Here is a 17,925-nt window from a genome sequence, read left to right on the forward strand (position 1 = left end):
ATCCAGTCAATTAGGCAATAAAGAATTGAATTGCCCTCCCAACTTGTTTGGGAGGGCAGCCTGCTCTAATAATGGGTGAGCTTGTCAACCTGTGGCAGTGGGGAGTGAGGTGGGCCATTGGGAACATGTCTAACTGGTGTTATCAAATGGAATGAACCCAAAAGGCTTCTGTGTTTACTCGGTGGGACCATGAGCAGACACAGGATTACTGGGAGGCAATTGTTGCTACACCGTGCTAGGGAAATGATTGTTAAGAGACTCCGTAGGTGTGGACAACCTTAGTTTACATAAAGCATATCGTACAGTAGAAGGGTGTGGGGCTGATGGAGGGAGTGGGGGAAGATGTTTAATGTGTTAGGATGATACAGTTTTTCACATGACCGCTATCATTATGTGTAAGCTACTAGCAGCCTTCTACAGCAGGCAAGGGAAAGAACAAAGCTATACTTTTTGTTATTATTGGCGATACGAAACCCATTATATGGGATGCTGCCAATTTTTATCTAGATGGGGCTTGCACTGATCTAGTGCTATATCAGGGAACTCTGTGGGAATTCTAAATGTTCATTCATATGGAACATATGTTGCTGAGCCCTCTTCAGGTTAGCATCAGAGAAACCTACAGCAGAGATACGTGTACTGTATTGTCTTTTCAGGAGGAAAATGGACCACATCTCATAGTGTATTGCTTCCATTTTTCGGGAGCTATCTGGGAGTTGGACAAAGGAATGCTGGCTTCATTAATCCACAAAAGTTCTCAGTTTTTATACCTTCCCCCAATTCTGTGTAAGGAATTCAGCCTGACATGGCATCAATGCAGCATTTGACAGGATACTGGTACTGTTTCATATTTAGATTGTCAAGCACAATAAATATTTAAACTCTACACATTTTGAATTAATTCAGAACTATGTAGCAGAGAGTTCCTCAGTATGATCGATGTTTCTGCAGAAACAGGACGGCAGAAGCCCTCAGGAAATTCCTGGCGCCAAAGTCTAAAGTTCTAATAAAATGCAAATGCCTAACTTGTTCATGCCAATATTCGTAAAGAAGAGGCATATCCCAAACTCAACTAATTCAGACTGGCTCTAATTTTTTTTTAAATTTAAATATCCAAACCAAATTGATGCAGACTTTTTGTTCCCCCAGGAGAGGGAAAAAACATTCTTATGTCCTTTGGATTTTCCTTCCGACAATTTGCCCACCTTTTTAAGTTACTGGTCTTGATTGCTGGTGAAACTTTTGATACAATCACGTTGGTTCCAGGCACGGTGGCTTTTAAAATGCTACAATAGAACAAACATTGTTCAGATCTACTTAGAAAATGCTGGCAATGTAATAAAATAGGTTATATTTTGTGATTTTACAAAGAGAACTAGAAGGTAACATTAAACTGCAAAGAAACGTGTACATGGTTAGATTTACCGAGTCAAAGCAGTTGCAACAAACTTTTCAAAAAAAGGTAAGTACTTATAAAAACAAATATAAGAAATAGATGTAGGGGTAAGCCATTTGCCCTCCTCCATTAGTCAATAAGGTCATGGCTGAACCTATGCCCTGAGTCAATTTTCTTCTCCCCAGTTCTGTAAACCCTTGATTCGCCTGATCTTCAGATATGTTTCAATCCCTGAATGAATGAGAAACAGTGGCTTCATGAAGTCTATCATTTCATAGTTCCACAGCGCGCTCCATGAAGAATGTTTCCAGATTTGTACTTCTAAAACTAATTCCTAGTTTTCAACTTCCCATCCAGAAGAAAGATTCTCCCAAACCTTAACCAGGTAGTCCCTCAGAATCATGTATGCTTCAAGGAGATTATCACTCATTCTTCTAAACTCTAATGAGTAAGCCTAGACCAATTTTAATATCCATTCATTGTTTAGCTCCAGGAACCTGTGTAACAAGCTTATGATGAGTTGGCTTTAACTGAGAAAGGACATTGCTTGTATGACACCTGTGATTTCCATGGGGAAAATCTCACTATTTTTACACAGGTAAACCCTACAGCCAATTTCCACCAGCAAACAGCAGTGAGATAAATTAATCTGTAGGTCTTGGTTGAGAGATGAGTCTTGGATGGTTACCAAGATGACTCCTTGCTTTAGGAGTTGGTTCAGAACCAGACCAACAGAGAGACCAGTTTTCAGCTCATCTGAAAGACAACACCTCCAAAAAATTGTGCATCCTCATTACTGCACTGAAGTGTATTTTAGGTCAAATCTAGAACAAGATGCAAACTTGATAACTCATTTTCTTTGAAGCAAAAGTGACTACCTTTCATTCTGGAACACCTTAATCATGCTTAATTTCCCTCCCGGGCCAGCATTTTCTTAATTTTCCACATTGGTATCCTTGAGTTTTTTTTCAATATCAATAACAGAGTAATCAGCAAGGTGCAGTAGGATAGACATATCCCTGGGAGGACTTGAAATTAATTCTACATCCCACAAAGCATTATTAACTCCCAAAAAAAGCAAGTTCATAAATCCTCTTGCTGATTACTACACTCTACCTTTCAAATCAATGCCCTCCTACAAATTCTACACGCTATTGAACACATTTGATATGTAGACCCCATAAGTCTGTCGTACCTCAGTATTTGTTTCTCCACAAGGAGCACACTTCCTGGCAGCTTGTCAAAGACTAATTGTAATTTACTGTTCCCATTAACGACATAGACCTAAAGAGAAAAATCAGTCTCAGTTACACATAATGAATGAAACTCAACTACATACACATTCGACCAATATGTGGATAGATTTGTGAGAACCTTTAGGGTGTTATTTAATGCAAGTAAAATATATGGCCACAAGTAATGTAGAATACATCCAAGACAATTCTCTACAGCGCTGAAACAATTCAAACTTTTTTTTTGCATGAAGAGTCCTATCCTAATTTAGCAAAAGGAAAACTGAATGGAAAGCAGGAATTTGACAAGCTATTAGTGAAAATTTCCTCTGCCTAATACAAAGCAAAATATTAATATTAGCATTGATTTCTCCAACCTCAAGTAATTTCTTCCCCCTTGCCCTTTTGTCTTTTTCTGTTCCCCATTCTGGCTCCACTCTTACCCCTTCTCTTCTCCTCAACTTCCCATCACCTCCCTCTGGTACTCCTCCTCCTTCATTTACTCCCATGGCCCATTCTCCTCTCCTATCATATTCCTTCTTCTTCAGCCCTTTATCTTTTCTATTTATCACCTCCCAGCTTCTTACTTCATCTTCTCCCTTCCCCCACCCACCTATCTTCTTCATCACCTGGTTTCATCTATCACTTGCCAGCTTGTACTCCTTCCCTCCCTCAGTTTTTCCATGTGCTTTCTTCCCCCTTCCTTTCTAGTCCTGATAAAGGGTCTCAGCCTGAAACAATGACTGTACATTACTCTCTGCAGATCTGACTGACCTGCTGTGTTCCTTCAGTATTTTGTGTGTGTAAATGGATTCCAAGCAACTGTAGAATCTCTTATGTTTCTATTAATATTAGTATTTTTGAAAGGGAAGGATTCAGTTGATTCAAAAATGGCCGAGACAGAGACGTGACTGTGGATAGAGCCTGTGATCCTGGCCTGGTAATATCACCATTGAGACCAGATGCACTGTACTAACAAATGGTTGAGACAGGATCTGATGGGGAGTCAGGGCCAGGGTGTGTTTGGATCCCCTCTGGCACAGCAGTGCTCTCTCAACATTGTATTTGGAGTGTTAGCCTGAATTTTGCCACTTAACAGTACATGACCAAACATTATCCGGGTCTCACTGTAATTAACTGTGGTATGTTTCATTTGCTGTGTTGTTATGAATGGAATTGAGTATCATGCAATCAAATGCAAACACTCCCACTTCTGCCAAGATTATGCTGTGTCCCTTATCACATTATCAGTTTTCACAAATTGTCATTGATCCGAAACACCAGTTTTGTTTCTCTTCCCACAGATGCTTTTGAACCTATGAAACATGTTCAGCAATTTGTATTTTTATTTCGGGCATATAGAATCTGCATTATTTTATTTGCTTTACAATATACAGAGAGAGTTTAATATTGCGGTGACAGGGAAACTTACTTCTAATAGGAGATGAGCAGCGTTGCTGGGTATTCCCCCATCCATGGCGACAATTTTTATCTTCCAACATCCCTCTAATTTCAAATAATTTTTTAACCTTGAAATTAAAAAAATGAAAGATATTTGCTATGACCTTGTTCTGTTTAGGTACGCACAATTTGTTCCTGAAGTTCCATAACCTCTCGTCTGTTTCATATCCCCAGTACATTTGCTCCTGCTCTGACTGTCATGTCCTCAGTTGTTCTGGTACTAAGCTCTGGAGTCCTTAGGAATGGTGATGGTGCTCTGGCTAAGTTACTGCATTAGCAAGCCAAAGGGCTGGTTTTAAATCCCACAATCATAGCTAAATTGGTAAAATTTCTTAATTAATAATCCGGAATTTAACAACCAACTAATCATAGCAATGACAGCCTCAACTATTATTGCTGGATTGTCATAAAAATCCATCTGGATCGTCATGAAAATCAATCTGGATCACTAACATCTTTCTGGAAAGGAAACCTATTCTCCTCACCTGATCTGGCCAATATATATCTGCAGACCCACCAATGTGGTTGATTTCAATGGATTGCTCATTTGTCCAATTACTCTTATGTTCCTTAAATTTCTTTGCCAAGTTTTTATCTCCTTACCTGGTTTAGTGTCATATTCTCTTGGACAACACACCTGAAAGGAATCTTGGGAGGCTGCACTACATTTTCAATCACATTACAAAATAATAAATTCAATAGTACAAATTGAAATTATCTCTAATGGTTAGAATGCCAATCTCTACCACAGGAAGTGACTAAGGTAAATAAACGAAGAGTTGTAGAAGAAACTGGAAGAGAACATATGGGGAAGGGGAATAGAAGGATGCGCTGAAGGTCTGAAGTGAGGTGGGTGGAACAGAATGAGCTTCTTCTGGAATATGTACTCAGTGACCACTATATTAGGTATCCCTTGTACCTAATAAAGTGGTCACGAGTGTATATTTGTGGTGTTCTGCTGCTGTAGCCCATCTGCTTCAAGGTTCAACATGTTATGTGTTCAGAGGTGTTTTTCTGCACATCAGTGTTGTAACACATGACTATTTGAGTTCCGGTTGCCTTCCTGTCAGCTTGAACCAGTCTGACCATTCTCCTCTGACCTCACTCATTGATGAGGCCCTTTTGCCCATAGAACTGCCATTCACTGGATATTTCTGTTCGTTTTTTGCATCATTCTCTGTAAACTCTAGAGACTGTTGAAAATCCAAGGAGATCAGCAGTTTCTGAGATACTCAAACCAGCCTGTCTGGTACCAACAAACATTCCACAGTCAAAGTCAATTAGAATACATTCTGATGTTTGGTCTGAACCTCTTGACCATGTCTTCATGCTTTTATGCATTGAGTAGTTGCCACATGGTTGGCTGATTACATACTGTATTTGCATTAATGAGCAAGTGTACAGGTATGCCTAACAAAGTGGCCACAGAGTGGAAACAGCAGTGTTAACTAGGGTGGATTGAATTGTCTACAGTGCACAAATCTATCAACCACTTAATAAAAGACATGCTTGTAAGCATTTCATGATGTGGATTTTGCAGAGGCCGGCAGGGACAAGAGCACTTTGTTAAAATATCTTCCACACATGTCTCAATAACAATATAATGTGTTGGATGATAACTACGATTTGTTTTATTCCAATTGCAATGTCCATCCAACAGGGATATCTCCTGATGTAAATAGAACAGAGATGACTGGCCTCACACAAAACACTGGAGGAACTGTGTGTGTTATTCCAGATTTCCAGCATCTGTGACCTTTCTTGTGTCAATGATTTGTTATGGATATTTTACTTGTTGGACCTCCTTCAAATAGACCTTCACTGACTTCTTTTAAAATTCATTTTCATTATCTGGCCATTGCTTCTATTGCCCTTGAAAAGATGGTAGTGAGCTGCCTTCTGGTGAAGGAACAGCAGGTACTTGAGAACATCACCAGCCACAGTCTCCCTTCCAGGTCAGGCATGAGCCCAACTTCCAAAACGTGAGTCTGGGCCTTTGTTTTTCTGGATCCAAACCCTCAAAGTCAAAGCAGGGCTGTTTGATGTCAATCTTCCTGAGAGTTGCTGGCATTGCACTTATCCAAGCAACTGAAGAGTACTCCATAATACTCTTGACTTGTGTCATATAAAGCTGAAGCCTTGGAGTGTCCAGTGTTGCCGACCTCCCCTTGTATTCATGTCCCCCACCTAGCTGAATTACTGATCATTGATTAGCCAATGATCATGCCATAGAATGTCAACGGCAGGTGGTTAGACTGCTGAGCTAAATCTGGGTTCTGTGAAACCCGAATGAGTGTGGTGGAATGCTAAAGCTGGGCAACTATCTGTGGCAGTGTGAGAAGAAATATGCAAAGCAGTCTGGATTGCCCCTGTAGCACAGAAGAATGCTCCTGCTCCGCTTTGCCCCCAAGGAAACTGTAAGAGGTTTGGATTTACTTTGCTAATCTTCAGAGGATGATTTCCCTGATGAATGTGGCATATAGTGTCAACATCACTACTGCCAGTTAGCGTGGCCCCAGTGTTCTGGGGAGCTACAGGAGCTGCAAGAGAACCCTCAAGCAGTTGAAGAAGTTGCGAAGGATGGGGATCCATTCCATATCTTAGTCTCCTAGGAGTCCCACTCTCTGATCCACACTTTCCTGGCTTGCAGAATCTGAATCAAGATCAGGTTTAATAGGACTGCCATATGTCGTGAAGTTTGGTGTTTTGCAGCAGCAATACATTGCAGTGCATAGTATTAGAATCTATAAAATGCAATACAAAGTATATATAAAATTAAATTAAATAAGTAGAGCTAAAAGAGAGGGGAAAATACTGAGAAAGTGTTCATGGGCACATTGCCCATGGCAGAGGGGAAGAAGCTGTTCCTGAAACACTGAGTGTGTGGCTTTAGGCTCCTGTACCTCGTCCTTGGTGGTAGCAATGAGAAGAGGGCATGTCCTGGGTGACGGGGGTCCTTAATGCCTTAATGATGGATGTTGGCTTTTTGAGGCATCGTCTTTTGCAGGTGTCTGGGTTGCTGTGGAGCTGGCTGAGTTTGCAACTTTCTATAGCTTTTTCCAATCCTGTGAAGTGCCCCCATCATATCAGATGGTGAAACAATCAATTAGCATACTCTCCACAGTACATCTCTAGAAATTTACAAGAATCTTTGGTGATGTACCAAGTCTCCTCAAACTCCTCATGAAATATAGCTGCTGTCATGTCTTCTTTGTAATTGTATCAATATGTTAGCCCATGATAGATCTTCAGAGATGTTCATGCCTGGGATCTTGAAACTGCTCACCCTTCGCACTGCTGATCCCTTGATGTGAACTGATGTTTCTTTGACCTCCTCTTCCCAATGTCCACAATCAATTCCTTTGTCTTACTGACATTGAGTGCAAGGTTGTTGCAGCGACACCATTCAACCAGATGATCTATCTAACTCCTGTACACCTCCTTGTAACCATTTGAAATTCTGCCAAGTTGTTGCAGCATGGGCAAATTTTTGATGGGATTTGAGCTGTGCCTAGTCACCCAGTTATGGGTGTAGAGACAATAGAGCAGTGGACATCCTTGAGGTCCACCAGTGTTGATTGTCAGTGAGGAGGAGATGCTAATTCTGATCTGTGGTCTCCCAATGAGAAGGTCAAGGATGCAGCTGCAGAAGGAACTACAGAGGCTCAGGTTTTGGAGCATTGATTAGAACTGAGGGTATGACTGTGTTGAAAGCTGAGCTGTAATCAATAAATAGACATTACTATTGCTAGGTGATCCAAGCCCGAGTGCGAAGCCAGTGGGATTGCATTTGCTGTTGACCTATTTTGTGATAATAGGCCAATTGCAGCAGGTCCAAGTCCTTGCTTAGGTAGGAGTTGATCTGGCCATGACCAACCTCTCAAAGCACTTCATCACAGTAGATGTAAGTGCAACAGGCTGATAGTTGTTGAGCGAGTCGTGGGTCGTTGACCCTCCTGTTCTTGGGCACTGTACTGTGAGAGATTGAAGATATCCTAGGACACTTCAGCGAGTTGATTGGCACAGGAACACCATCAGGGCCTAATGCCTTGCGAGGGTTCACACTCATAAAAGGTGTTCTGATGTCGCCCTCCGAGACAGCGACTACAAGGTCACCCCGATGCTCCAGGGATTCACACAGAATTATACCGAGAATGATTATCAGCACTGGAATCTGATTAAACCTGCCTGTTAAAAAAGAAAGTGGCAGGTGAGTCAAGTGATGTGTCTGACTACCACACCCTGCTGGGATTTTACTGTACATCCTATCTTATTCTAATTAGGTGAGCAGTCCAAACCAAGAGTAGATGGTCAAGGCAGAGGTTGAAACATTCAAACACTGAAGCAAAGCAGAAACTGGATTTAGATGTTACCCACCGTAAACTACCTTCCCACATATACTTGCTGTTCAAAGATGTTTGAATGTAAAAGAATTCTGTCACTGTTTTGTTGACTGGTGATGCTCCTGGCACAGCAAAAGTGACTTTTGCAACATGGAATGTGATAGCACCATTCTTTCCAACATCACGGTCAGTGGCCTAAACATACAGAAATATGGACATTGCACAATTAATCATGCTATGAGTAAATAAAATTGGTATGTTCACTTCCTACCTTTAAAGTTTTATATGCGCTATGTCCAGCAGATGTTAAAATACAATGGCAGGAAGGAGCCACAAAAAAAATGAAACAGTATAAAATATAAAAAGGAGAACAGTCTTGAGTCAGACTCAATAAATGGCCAAGGGATAAATAAGACCATAAGACCTTAAGACATAGGAGCAGAATTTGGCTCTTCGACCCATCGAGTCTGCTCCACCGTTCCATCATGGCCGATTTATTATCCCTGTCAACCCCAATTTCCTGCCTTCTCCCCTTAACCTTTGACACACTTACTAATCAAGAACCTATCAACTCTACTTTAAATATAGCCAATGACTTGGCCTCCATAGCTGTCCCTGGCAATGAATTCCACAGATTCACCATGCTCTGGCTGAAGAAATTCTTCCTCATCTCTGTTCTAAAGGAACATTCTTCTATTCTGAGGCTATGCCCAATGCCCCTAGACTCCCCCACTATAGGAAATATCCTCTCCATGTCCATTCTACCTAGGCCTTTCAATACCCAATAGGTTTCAATGAGATTCCACCAACCCTCCCCCCATTCTTCTAAACTCCCGTGAGTACAGGCCCAGAGCCTGAATCAAATGTACCTCTTACGTTAACATAAAGTTAAGGAACAGAAATGTAACATTAAGGTGGTGGCAGAGTTGATCAGCTATAATCTTACTAAATGGGAAAGCAGGCCTGAGGGACAAAATGGTCTCTACCTGTTCCTAATATTTAAATTTGTTCAAAATGAAGTTAGGGTCAATAGTGAAATAAACACACAAAACATTGGAAATGCTCATCAAGTCAGGCAGCACCCATGAGAAGAAAATCAGAGTTAGCAATTCAGATGAAAGAGCTTTTTTCAGATTCAGGAAAAGAGAGAAAACAAGTTAATTTTAAGTTGTAGAGAAGGTGATGGGGTGGGGGGGGGTAGGATGGATTAGACAAAGGAAATATCTTGATTGCCATGGGGATAAATTGTAGAGGTCATCTGATCAATGAGCTGTTGAGTACAATTGAAGAGAGAAAAAAAAAAGGCACAAAGGCTGAGATGACGGCCGTTAGATAATGGAGAGCACAAAAAAATAAATGTGAAGGGGGTGCTGGGCATGAAGCAAAAACTGAGTCAATATCACTGATGGATGACGTGTAGTAGAAATAGCCAGCTCTAGTTCAGAGAAAGTGAGTTACCCCAAGTTACAGAATTCAGTTCGGAGTTTGGAAGGCCATGACATGTCCAGAGAAAAAATATAGTGCTGTTCCTCATGAGGAATACGGATTTTATTAATAGAGAAAATGTGCTTCTATTAATTAGAAATCAACAAATAAATTCAATAAGTCATCAAATGGGGGGACTTCAGAAGTTTTTTTTGCCCACAGAGTGATGAAATTTTAATATTATTAATGATATGAAGTGACTAAAGTGAATGGAATAGATGCATGTAAGGGGAACACGTAAGTGGAAAATGAGACAGACGTTTGTATAAAGATAAGTGAGCGTAATGGGAGCAAATTTGAATGGAACACAAACACTGCATGGACTCACTAAGCTGAATTAGTTATTGCTATGGTGTTTATTCTATGGTCTAGTATATCTATGCACATCCCAAAAGGTTTGGATGTATATTGTACAGACAATGGCAAATTCACATGCAGTGTTAGCACCTAATGCATTAATTACATAGAAGCGGTAATTCTTGCACTCTTATTTAAAAGCATCTTTCCATTTTTTCACTACCAGGCATACTTTCATACTTCTGGTTGAACACTGAAACATATTTCATGGAATGTCAATAAACCCCCAGATTATTCCATGGCAGATCAATTTAGCATGAAATTGCGAAATTACCTCCAAATGCTGGCGAGCTTTCACACAATATGTAAGGAGTAGCAATGCTCTTCAGTTTAAAACTGAATCCTATCACTTCTATCCATTTGAAGAGTGAGAAGAGAATTGTCAATGCTAATGTGAGAACCTACACACTGGATAGAAGCTTCCTTCACTGTGCTATCAGAATTTGGAACAGCCTTCTAGACGCTGTGGCCGGAAACATCTGCGATGATGGGGTCCAAGCCTTCGAGAGTCGAGTGCACAAACACCTATCATCTCTGGGAGGGAAGTCATATGCTTCTTCATAAGCTATCATGAAGGGGACCAGGATGGAAATGCTTGGTTGTTGGTAGGTAGGGTTAATACCTGACTTTCAACAGCACTTGTGAGTTATGCTCCGGCTGGACTTAGTCCTTAAACTGCTGGAGAACAGTGCCGAACAAACAGGTGTTGTTTTCTCCCGGTAGAGATTAATTTCTAACTCCAAGTGCTCCTGCCAAGTTTTGTCACCCTGCAACCTTATGCTTCAATCTCTTTGAATTATGGAGAACAGCATGTGTATAAATGTCTCTCTCCAGCAGACTTCATTATGATCATCATGACTCCAGTATTTCTACTATTTTTTAATTGTACATATGATTTTTTTTTGTGTTCTATCGCTGAGCAGCAGTGAACCATCTGATTGGCCTATCAGAGTTCCCTTTGGGAACTAGTTGACTTGATCAGCATTTCTGATCTGGCTATTGTTTCACGATTGCGCAATAAAAAAAAAGGGGAGGAGGTTAATCTGGCCAGAAGGTTAACTAGTAACCAGCAGCAGATAGATTGACCTTGTCTATTTTTAAGTGCACAGTGTGATACAATGGAATGAACTTTGACTTGGATGATGCTGTATAGCAATATAGTATGTTTTCCATCTGACATTATCTCCTCCCCATCTGCTTACACCTATCACCATCCAGCCTCTGTTCCACCCAACCTCCCTCATACTATTAAATACTAGCAATCTTTCCTCTTCCCTCTCAGTTCTAATGCAGGGTCTCAACCTGAAACATCAGTTTATACCTTTTGCCTTCATGGATGCTACTTGACCCGCTGAGTTCTTCCAGCATTCTGCTTTTTACTTGCAGCTAAACCCCTATGTAGAGCACGCACCTGCTCCACTAAGCAGCAGCCAGTACATTCATCTCAAGCTTGGGAATGTTCGGTGAGAGGAGACAACAGGATATTTCCAGTGTCTTGCATGCTCTATGCTGTTCTGTGACTGGGAGTTCAAGGTTCAAAGTTCAAAGTAAGTTTATTATCAAAGTGCATCTCTGTCAACATATACTACCCTGAGATTCATCTTCTTGCAGGAAGTTCCAACAGAAAAAAGGAATACAAAGTCAGATAAGCAACTAATATGCAAAAGAAGACAAACTGTGCAAATACAAAAAAATTAAGTAAATAAGTAACTAAATAATACTGAGAAAATGAGTTGTAGAGTCCTTGAAAGTGAGTCCATAGTTGTGTTCAGTGATCAGTTCAGTGTTGAGGCGAGTGAAGTTATCCATGCTGGTTCAGGAGCCTGATGGTTGATGGTTGATGCCTAATGGGAGTTTCATCCAAACAAGAACCTGCTGCATTTCCTGCAGAAGTTAGTACTGTATCTGAATAATTTCTTAGCCATCTTCACTATTTGTCGCTGGCTTATCTTGAGAACTTGCTAAGCCCAACTGTATAACCAGGGACAGATAAAGTTGACCAAATAAATAAAATATTAAAAAGAATTGAGTAACCTACCTCCAACACTGCAACCTCTAAGCTCTCGGTGAGAAATTCCAATACAACAACTGAAAGATAAGTACAAACAGGTCTTAATTTTATTATGGGTCAGGTTAAATCTCTTTTAAAGAAATACAGTTAGCTATAAAGAAGAACATATGTAGCCAAGAAACAATATGATTAATTTAATTTTAATGACAATTGTTTTAGTATGGTAAACTATAATTCCCTTAATATAGAAGCAATGGCTAAATATAATCAATGGAATTATAGTTGTGAATGTAGGAAATATTAAAATGTGCATGATGATGCAAATTTGTGATAATAGTCTGAATTATATATTTCAATTTTATATTAACAATCCAATTAAAATTGTTGCTATTCTTTATCATAACCTAGAAATAAATTACTATTATAGTCCTTACATAATGTTAATGCATTGAAAGTATACAGATATTATAGAGGTATAAAGACAGTCATTTAGGCAAGTTAGTTCTCTAAATTACCACCAGTAGCAATTAACACAGTTAGATCTAATTACAAGAACATAAGATCCAGGGCTATTTGAACCCTCAACCATGCTCTATCATTTAGAGTAACACACACAAAATGCTGAAGGAACTCAGCATGGTCATGTAGCATCTACGGAGAGGAATAAACATTCGAAGTGTCGGGCCATGATGAAACGTCTTGCCCTGAAATATCGACTGTTTCTTTATTCCTCCCCATAGATGCTGTGTAACGTGCTGAGTTCCTTCAGCAATTTCATGTGTTGCTCTGATTTCCACCATCTGCAAAATCTCCTGTGTCTGTCATTTAGTTAGTCTTTTACCTCAAATTTATTTCTAAGCCTGTATCTCTCAAAGCTCTCAATTTATGTCTTGCATATACTCAGTAACTGAGAACCCACAGATCTGCCGGATAAACAATTTCAAAGGTCCACAACATTTTCAATGAAGAACCTTCTCATGTTAATCCTTAAGGGCTGATATCTTACCGTGAGAATGCAACTGCACTGGTTATTGTCTTAAGGTGTGAATTCATCCATTCAGGATACCCCATTCAGGGCAATCATCCTCTCAATGTGTTACCATGTTGAGGTCCTTGAAAATTTTATAATTTGGAAGTTCTGGTGTCATGATTGTGCATATTGCACAATTGAATTTTGATTAATTATTTCTATAAAATAAACCTGTGGATCTACTGCATGCATTGAGCAGTCTATATGTTTCCTTCTCAGTCCAACTGAATCTAATACACTAATACACAAGTTCATCCCGACAAATGTGGTGGCTTTCAATAAAATTCTATGTACCTGCAGAAAAACCACTTGGGCTGGGAACTCGAATGCGCAGAGTTGTGCTTTTTTATTTAATGGTTGATTTTCTTTTGCCGGAGCAGAAAATAACATTGACCACTTGTGCATTGCACTCACTGTGGGCAATCTGAATGTTTGCTAGGCACTTCTCATTGTCACTCACATTTATGTCTCCATGTCAAATGCAGTCAATCAACTCAAGCCTCATACGATATACCTCTCTGGTGTTCTGAGCATCATTTTTATTTTGGGCAATGGGGTAACCAGGTAAACATGATGCAAGTCTGGTTGGGACTCCACTTACTTAAGTCCCAACACTTACAACCTTTCTAAACCCTAACTCCTCCACAATACCAGCCTTCATTTACCCAGTGAACTCACCCCACATCGGCACAGATCCCAGTCCCTCTAATGCCATAAACTAAATAACCGTCTGAACCCCTTTTCTCTCCAGTTGTCCCAATCATTTGCAGACCTCAATCATTCCCTTCTCCTGCATCCTTTCATGGAATAAGGCTCTCTTCCACTCAAAAGATGCAAATCATTCCGGTTAAGATGGTGCTACTGAATGTGTGCGACAGACTCCTGGTAGTCAAAAAGCTAAGAAATTTGTCTAAAAGCCTCTCTAAAAATAAGGTAATTGTGTTAAATTATTGCCGCAAACAATGAAGGGAAGAGTGTTGCCAAGCGAGTTCGGGTGACGAATTGTGGCAGATGGAGTTCCAATGCCTATACAGCTGGTCTGGGAGTGAGGTTGAATCACTCTGGGTGCCGTAAGGAGAAGTCGGGGCCCCGGCAGTGGAGATTCAATTTTGATGCAACTGGCCCGGGTGCAAGGTTCTATCACCCTGGGATCTGAGCTGATTTGAAGGGCCTGAGAGCCACTTTGGGTGAGGTGATGAAACCTGGGCTTGGAGCATGTCACTGGGTAACAAAATCTGGGCCCGGAGCAAGTCACTGGGTGGCATGGTTTAGGCCCCAAGCCCTCTGCAGCAGTATTGCCCGGGTCTTAGTGTGAGGTACCTTACGCCGTTTAGACAATTTAATCGCCAGCCCAGATTGGAGGGGAGAGCTCACTCTCTGCGATCTCTCCGGGGTGCTGGAGCCTTTCGCTGTTCCATTGTTTAGTCAATATAAACGCTGGTCCAGATAGACTGAAAAGACAGGGTGTCGGTCAGGACAAGAGCTGACTTTGCTCGTCCTCCATGATAGTCATCTCTGTGGACTGCCCTGGCTGCTGTGCTCCGTGCCCATTAATATGATGAACTGATAGGCGAGCCTTTGGACCTACCCCAGGCTGCTCTGGGGTTCTGATCTGGGGAATCAATTTTGATTCAGAATTTAAACACAAAATAATCTGCGGATGCTGGGATCAAAGCAACATTCACAACACGCTGGAGGAACTCAGCAGGTCGGGAACATCCATGGAAACGATGAGTCAACGTTTCTGGCCGGAACCCTTCGTCAGGATGTCCATATGTCCTGACGAAGGGTTCTGGCCCGAAACGTCGACTCATCGTTTCCACAGATGCTGCCCGACATGCTGAGTTCCTCCAGCATGTTGTGAATGATATATTACTTTGTTTTCCTTAATTTGGTTATTTGGGGTTTCTTACTTTGTGGCTACTTGTTAGCAAGCAAATCTCGAGGTTGTATAATTGATACATTCTTTGATAGTAAGTGTACTTGAATCTTGAATCATTGGCACAGATTATGTTCCTCAGTGCTCGGAGTGTGCAGAAGTGTCTCAGTTATGTGCAATGCCTTGAGTTATAACCTTTATTGAAGTTTGCAATGGTAGGCAGATAATGGATATACACAGCAGAATAACCTTAGGTCACACCTTTTAGATTACACATCAATTTCTAGGCTTTTTACCCTTGTGATCTGAGAAGAAATGATTACATTATCATTTGCTTTTAATCGCTAGCTGTAACTGTGATAACTTTTTGTGATATGTGAATAAAGAGACAAAGGTCTCCCTAGATAACTACTCATCATTTGCTCTCAATTTTCAAAGGATGTCCTTTGCACCATTCTCCACAAAATATTGCATCAGTCACATTCATGCTTACTTAGTTAATCTGTATATCTTCATAGCTTCTGACAGTTACTTTCGCACCTAATTTTATTTTGTCAACAGGCCTGGATATTCCATTTTCAAGCTTTTCCTGGTATCAATTGTGAGTAGCTGAAGTCAAAATTCTAATCCTTGCCCGACCTCAGTGATTGCATACAAACAACCTGAAAATTACCCATTTGTTTTTAATCTCTTCATTAACAAACCCTTGTCCTGTGAAAACATTTTATTTCCAATCCCAAGGTTCTTACATTTAAGACCATAACACCATAAGATACAGGAGCAGAATTTGGCCATTTGGCCCATCCAGTCTGCTGTGCCATTTCATATAACCATATAACAATTACAGCACAGAAACAGGCCATCTCAGCCCTTCTAGTCCGTGCCGAACTCTTACCCTATCCTATTCCCACCAACCTGCACTCAGCCCATAACCCTCCATTCCTTTCCTGTCCATATATCTATCCAATTTAACTTTAAACGACAACATAGAATCTGCCTCAACCACTTCTGCTGGAAGCTCATTCCACACAGCTACCACTCTCTGAGTAAAGAAGTTCCCCCTCATGTTACCCCTAAACTTTTGTCCTCTAATTCTCAACCCATGCCCTCTTGTTTGAACCTTCCCCACTCTCAATAGAAAAAAGTCTAACCACGTCAACTCTATCAATCCTCCTCATAATTTTAAACACCTCTATCAAGTCTCCCCTCAACCTTCTACGCTCCAAAGAATAAAGACCTAACTTGTTCAACCTTCCTCTGTAACTTAGGAGATGAAACCCAGGCAACATTTTAGTAAACCTCCTCTGTACTCTCTCAATTTTATTGACATCCTTCCTATAATTCGGTGACCAGAACTGTACACAATACTCCAGATTTGGCCTTACCAATGCCTTATACAAATTCAACATTACATCCCATTTCATCATGGCTGATCAATTTTTCCTCTCACCCCCAATCTGCTGCCTCCCCTCCGCCCCCCGTATGTCTTCATGTCTTGTCCAATTAAGAATCTATCAACCACCCCATTAAATATACATAAAGACTTGGCCTCCACAGCTGCCTGTGGCAATGAGTTCCACAGATTCATCACTCTCTGGCTAAAGAAATTCCTCCTTACCTTCATTCTAAAAGGACACCCCTCTAATCTGAGGCTGAGTCCTCTGGTCTTAGACTCTCTCACTGTAGGAAACATCCTCTCCACATCCGCTCTTTCAAGGCCTTTCACCATTCGATAGGATTCAATGAGGTCATCCCTCATTCTCCTGAATTCTAGTGAATACAGGCCCAGAGCCATCAAACACTCTTCATATGACAAGCCATTCAATCCTGGAATCATCTTTGTGAACCTCCTTTGAACCCTCTCCAGTTTCAGCACATCTTTTCTAAGGGGCTCAAAACTGCTCACAATACTCCAAATGAGACCTCACCAGTGCTTTATAAAGCATCAATATTACATCCTTGCTTTTATACTTCAGTTCTTTTGAATTGAATGCTAGCATCGCATTCGCCTTCCTCATCAAAGACTCAACCTGTAGATTAACCTTTAGGAAATCCTGCACAAGGACTCCCAAGTCCCTTTGCACCTCAGTTTTTTGTATTTTCTCTCCATTTAGAAAATAGTCTACCCTTTCACATCTTCTATCAAAGTGCATGACCCTACACTTCCCAACACTGTATTCCATCTGTCACTTCCTTGCACGTTTTCCTAATCTTTCTAAGTTCTTCTGTAGCCTTTCTACTTCCTCAAAACTACCTGTCCCTCCACCTATCTTCATATCGTCTGCAAAATTTGCAACAAAGCCATCAATCCCATCATCCAAATCATTGACAGAAAATATAAAAAGCATCAGTCCCAACACAGACCCCTGTAGAACCCACACAAAATGCTGCCTGGCCTACTGCATTCCACCAGCATTTTGTGTGTGTTGCTTGAATTTCCAGCATCTGCAGATTTCCTCGTGTTTGCCCCTATAGAACCACTAGTGACTGACAGCCAGCCAGAAAATGCTCCCTTTGTTCCCACTCTTTGCTTTCTGCCAATCAGCCACTGCTTTATCCATGCTAGAATCTTCCCTGTAATACTATGGGCTCATAGCTTGTTAAGCAGCCTCGTGTGTGGCACTTTGTCAAAGGCCTTCTGTAAGTCCAAGTATACAACATCAAACAATTCTCCTTTGTCTATTCTGCTTATTATTTTTTCAAAGAATTCCAACAGATTTGTCAGGTAAGA

At 40.8% G+C, this 17,925-nt stretch overlaps 1 protein-coding gene across 1 annotated transcript in view; it reads right to left on the reverse strand.

Annotated features, from left to right (window-relative positions):
• Positions 1 to 17,925, reverse strand: part of LOC134347175 (cadherin-related family member 2-like) — a 129,969-nt gene that overhangs the window by 30,499 nt on the left and 81,545 nt on the right. Inside the window, exons 20-24 of the mRNA XM_063049413.1 lie at positions 12,313 to 12,362; positions 8,467 to 8,627; positions 4,061 to 4,157; positions 2,592 to 2,680; positions 1,206 to 1,286 (exon numbers count right to left, since the gene is read on the reverse strand). Coding sequence (XP_062905483.1) covers positions 1,206 to 1,286; positions 2,592 to 2,680; positions 4,061 to 4,157; positions 8,467 to 8,627; positions 12,313 to 12,362 — 478 coding nt within the window. The remainder of the gene's footprint in view (positions 1 to 1,205; positions 1,287 to 2,591; positions 2,681 to 4,060; positions 4,158 to 8,466; positions 8,628 to 12,312; positions 12,363 to 17,925) is intronic.

Source organism: Mobula hypostoma, chromosome 5 (genome assembly GCF_963921235.1).
Source record: "Mobula hypostoma chromosome 5, sMobHyp1.1, whole genome shotgun sequence".
In the NCBI taxonomy this organism is placed as follows: Eukaryota; Metazoa; Chordata; class Chondrichthyes; order Myliobatiformes; family Myliobatidae; genus Mobula; species Mobula hypostoma.